Source organism: Ptiloglossa arizonensis, chromosome 1, assembly GCF_051014685.1.
Source record: "Ptiloglossa arizonensis isolate GNS036 chromosome 1, iyPtiAriz1_principal, whole genome shotgun sequence".
NCBI lineage: Eukaryota > Metazoa > Arthropoda > Insecta > Hymenoptera > Colletidae > Ptiloglossa > Ptiloglossa arizonensis.
In genome coordinates, this window is record NC_135048.1 from 15,553,562 (window position 1) to 15,559,080 (window position 5,519).

Genomic DNA, 5,519 nt, shown 5'->3' on the forward strand with positions numbered 1-5,519 from the left:
AAGGGTGTGATCTGCCAAGCAATTATCCAATCTTTAGCTTAATTTTGCTCGCTTCCTCGTTCCTCGGTCCGGTCACCACTGCTTCTTGTACAAGCAAGTGGCCGGCCGTGTAAGTAGCCCGAACGGTCTATCGCCGTCTCTTCCGATGTGTCCGCTTCCAGAGGGGGCATGTTGCGAGCACAGGAGCAGGCATTTTTGCCGGTCCCTGCGAAAGCCTCCAAAATAAGACCCTCTCGTCGTAAAGATGGAGAAACGGGGCACTCCTCTAGGGGAGTGGTAGGCGTCGTTCGTTTTCTCTGGAATCGGAACCACGGAGGGGAAACGGGATAGACCTAGTAGGACCAACTGCACGGTTCGTGTCGCGTCTTTCCCAATTTTGCCTAATTTTTCCATACTTTAATTGCTCGGCAGAACTAAACGAGGAGATGGAAGGAACATTGATTCCTTCCATCTCTTTGGTTTAGTATCTTCGTTTGTATCGCGTGTCGAGGGAGATCGATGGAACTTTGATTCCATCTATCTCTCTCCGGGTCTCCGCTCGCAGCAACCTCCACGTGGTGAGACCTGGTAATCGGTATTACGCGCGACGAATATTAGTTGTTCGTCGCGAGTAGTACCGAGCTAATTGGCTGCGAATTTAGTCTAATATTTTAAGATATAATAAAAGTAGTTAATTTTTTATTCATTCACTTGATAATCACTCGGACTACTGGTTATTGAATAAGTCTTCTAAAAGAGGTGTTTCGACTGTAGAACGTTTTACGTGTGTCTGTCTGTAAAAGCCTCTTTTTGTTATCAAACGTTTCAAATCATATTCACACTTGCGTTGATCGCGGTGGAATACGGAGAAAAATGGCATATATGTTTCAGTGGCATCGATCATCTTTTTTTCTCTAACAAATTAACCTGATTGTCGTGAAAAGTAGGACGATGGAATTCAGTACTTGGTTTATGTAACAACATTGATATGGGCTAATCATCCGAGGTGTGGTACTCCAATCGCCAACTCCACGAGTTTTATTGCATCTGCTTTACCTTTGCTTCATTTTATTTGATAAAATATTTGTTGGGTAATAGAATTAAACAAGAAAATAAAAGACGCTTTTATTCCTTTTATCTAGTCTGCTTTGTAATTTCAATGTAATGCACGTAGAGAGAGATCGATAGAATTTTGATTCAGTTTATCTTTTATTCTTATTTGAATCGATAACGCTGGAAGTGGAGGGAAGTGGTAAGATTTACTCCGTGAATTTTTTCACGTTGTCCTCCGTGGTAGCCGTTTTCGGAGCACCTGGACGTGGCTCATCAAAAACCGACCTGCGACCACTTTGAAACTCGTTAAATCAGTTTTTGACGGTCGCCATCGCAGGAGAAGAATCACCGTACGCAGCATCCAAGCGCTCTTTGATTTCGCTGCGCGATTTCCCTTCCAAAAACAAGAATTGAATCACCGACCGATATTGCTCTTTTTCCACTTTTCTAAAATACGCGGACACACCCGCTTCCACACGCGGTCAAAACAAAATTACGAGTCCGATTCGACTGAAATTTTGACAGTAGCTGTCTACAAGAATGTACTAACGGTAGTAAACGTGCCTCGTGGCGATCGTGGCGACCATTGGGTGGAGAGGCTAAGTACTTATCGGACCGCCCTCGTATACATGGCAAAACATAGAGTGTGGACGTCGAACATAAAGTTTCATTTTGTTCGGTTTATCCCATACTTCGCTGTGTTTGAATTAAGTTTATAATCATGCTTTGTTGGAGAATTTTTCAACTGGATGGTTTCCCAGCTTAAATTAATCCAACCTAAGTTCCTTATATAGTTACATCATTTATTTATTTATATAAAAATAAGTATTTAATCCGTTCGAAGGCGATTATAGCATTTGTGTCGTCATCTAGTGTCGATGCACGTATACTACTTTTGTCTAGAAACTTTGGGTGTTTACCGTAGATGACGTTGGCGTTCATCTCGCGGGTGTGTCTTTCTTTAGTAAAAGTAAGTTTTGGTCGAGAGCGTACACCGAATCCAATGACTAAACCTAAAAGTTCCTAGATCTGTACAGATCTTGTTGTTTTCAATTCTGCATTTTGTCGAACGTGATACCGAAAATTCACAAATATTTGGTAACCTGTATTGTTGCAAAGTAATTGTCATGGCTTCGGAACGGTATAGCTTTTCGTTAACAACTTTCAGGTAAGTATTGTCATTTCTTTGATACTATTTGTAAATTTCAAAGATTAATCTTCTTATGTTATCGTCCCTTTCGTGTAAATTCATCGATCGTTGGAAATTTTACTATTGTGGTATAACCTAGCAACCATTCATCCGCATTGGTGTACAGAAATTATTATCGAATATATTGACAAAAGAATGATCTGTCTTTGTTCGACATCGTTCTTTGAAATTAATCGCAGAAATTAACTTTATTTAATTCTTCACTGAAAACATACTGATTTTAATGACGTTCACAATGACTCAACAGATATCCATGCAGCATAACTACCAAACTATAAGAATCAATTAATTTTGTTACACAGCCCATCAGGGAAGTTAGTGCAAATAGAATATGCTCTAGCTGCAGTAGCTGCTGGAGCAGCAAGTGTTGGTATTAAGGCATCAAATGGAATTGTCCTTGCCACGGAAAATAAGCACAAATCTATATTGTACGATGAACATAGTGTGAATAAAGTGGAAATGGTCACAAAACATATTGGTATGACATATAGTGGAATGGGGCCAGACTATAGGCTGTTGGTAAAACAAGCTCGTAAAATGGCACAGCAGTATCAACTTGTTTATCAAGAACCAATACCGACTGCTCAATTAGTGCAACGAGTTGCGATGCTGATGCAGGAATACACACAGTCTGGGTATGTGTTTATTAAATTATTTTTTAATCTATCTAACGTATATTGTGAATAATGTATTATGAATTTGAAATTTTAGCGGAGTCAGACCTTTTGGTGTATCCCTACTCATTTGTGGTTGGGATAACGACAAGCCATATCTGTTTCAATGCGATCCTTCTGGAGCGTACTTTGCATGGAAGGCAACCGCGATGGGTAAAAATTTTGTAAATGGCAAAACATTTTTGGAGAAAAGGTACATCAAGGATTTAGAACTAGACGACGCCGTTCACACTGCCATTTTAACCCTAAAGGAAGGATTCGAGGGTCAGATGACGGCCGACAATATAGAAGTTGGTATTTGCGATGCAAATGGTTTCAGAAGATTGGATCCCTCCAGTGTTAAAGACTACCTTGCCAATATTCCTTAATTTTAAACTACTTTTATAACGTACTATTGGAGCAATCTTTGCACATTTCAAAACTATAAAACTAGATTCTTATAATAAAATCTTTCGTTGGAAATAACAGTACGATTTCTTTATTTACTACGTCCATTAAAAATCCATTACGTACACGCATAAGCGTATAACTTATATTTATTTTTTTGACAAATATTTTTATTTCACGAGGCAATAAGCGCCTTACTGTGCAAGATCGGGAAGCGTGTCAAGCAGATGGAGTGTCGTGAACCGGGCTATTTATCTTTATGACGGAATGAATTCGTGTACGGAGGTATATACAATTCATACATACATACTATACACGAGTATTCATACTGCGGCAGCATTTCATGCACTTGTCGCTAGAGGGTTTCCCAACCTATCGTGTTCTCGCAAGTTTTAACCTAGCTAATATGCGCATAGATTCTTTATCCTACTATGGAATGTCCTTGCATTTGAGACAAAAATCTCTTAGCTACGTAGCTGCATCGAGGACATCGCTATTTAAAAAACCCAAAACGAAATGTACCCTTTTTAACCATTTTCATCTATTCTCTCCTTCATTCGTTTCGCTCGTCTCGTAATCGTCAAAATATACCAAAAATTTCGAACGAAAAAAGTATATAAAGAAAACAACGAATGTCGTGTTCTTTTCAAAATTCTAATACAAACTTAACATAAAGAAAGCTCCGAATTTACTTTCTAGCGGATTTCAAGCTGAAATTTCATTTAATACAATAACTGTCTTGTTACAACCATTGTACAGAAATTAATGCATTCCCTTGTCCACGAACGATCGATCAAAATTGATGTATTGTCGAATAATTTTCTTTCTTTGAAAGTATTACTTCCTTTCGTTCGGTCGTATTTAAGAGCACATTATTGGTTATGTGCATCGTACTCGGTATCGGTATTCGACCGGTACTAACCAATACTAGAGAAAATAACGACAAACAAGTAAAACACAATAGCACAGGTGATCAAAGGTACTGCGAAGATAGACGAGTAACGGGCATAGTATACTCGTTTGCAGTGGTGGCGGCGGCTCTCTGCGGATATGTGGATTTCCTATGGTCCGGTATACAGTCGATGTATATTGTAAGTGGCTGCGGTATTCGGCTAGTCAGATCGATGAGACGCCGTCGTCGTGGCGCCTCGTAAACGCCCAGCCTCTGCCCCCCTCGATAAAATCGTTTTTTGGGGTCCGTTTAAGATTCTATTTCTTTTTTTTTTTCCTTCAAATATTTTCGCAAATCATCGTTGAGCGTTACCAATCGAGAATAATTACCGATCGTGAATGGAAATTTCGTCGACAGCTCGAAAATCCTCCTACGGCTCTAAACACACTTTCGGTACGATTTACGAGAACGGTATACGTTGAGCGTAAAATAAATAAAATATTCTTCGCGGTGGTTTCGGTACGTGGAACGTACGTTGGGCGGGTCTCGGTGAAATGCAAAAAGTAGGTAGTTAAAGAATAATCCATTTAATGCTCGTTATGCAGACGTTATAAGAGGTACGGGTAAACTCGTGCTTTATCGCGGAGGAAGAATTTGAAATCTTCGTAAGGAGGCCACGAGAGTCACAGCTACGAAAAGTATCGCGTCACTGGATACAGAGAGTAAGATGCAACGTGTATAGTAATTCGGACGATGTAATAACGAAACGCCGATGAAACTACTTGGTTATTTAAGTGTACGTAGACCAGCCGCGCGTAAGTGTACGTAACGCTGAACGGTTCTTGAACGGGGGAAAGCCTCGTGTCTCGCTACGCTTCGCCAGCCTTTTAGTCACGGACTCTTTAATTAGTATTTTAATTGCACCAGGACTCGGTGCAACTTTTGAGCACGCATTTGCGCGAAACGGCGTATCGAAGTTTCGATATCGGCCGCTACGTCGTCGATCTCCGATCGAGTTATCGATCCATCGTTGAAACGATACAACGCGGTGGTAATCTATCCACCCCGGTTTGTTGTAATTGTAATTTTTCGCACACATTACACGCGTAGCTGGTTCACGGTAAAGGGTTCCCGGTTCGCGTAAGCGTTGCAGATCTCGCATTTGAATCACAAAAGAAAATATAATTACGGGTGTGCGTTGCGATTAACACCTAAGCGAAAGTGTCGTAGCTCGTTACAACGCGTAGCACACTTACGTGCCGCGAGTTGAACAATTATTCGAATCCCCGTGGAATCGATGGACCTTTGGTAATTTTACGAAAAA

At 40.4% G+C, this 5,519-nt stretch overlaps 1 protein-coding gene across 1 annotated transcript; it reads left to right on the forward strand.

Annotated features, from left to right (window-relative positions):
- Positions 1–2,085: 2,085 nt before the first annotated feature.
- On the forward strand, positions 2,086–3,383 carry Prosalpha2 (proteasome alpha2 subunit). Its single transcript, XM_076306676.1, has 3 exons — positions 2,086–2,200; positions 2,545–2,877; positions 2,954–3,383. The coding sequence occupies exons 1-3, from the start codon at positions 2,160–2,162 to the stop codon at positions 3,282–3,284; spliced, it is 705 nt and encodes a 234-aa protein (XP_076162791.1). The 5' UTR covers positions 2,086–2,159; the 3' UTR covers positions 3,285–3,383.
- Positions 3,384–5,519: the final 2,136 nt, after the last annotated feature.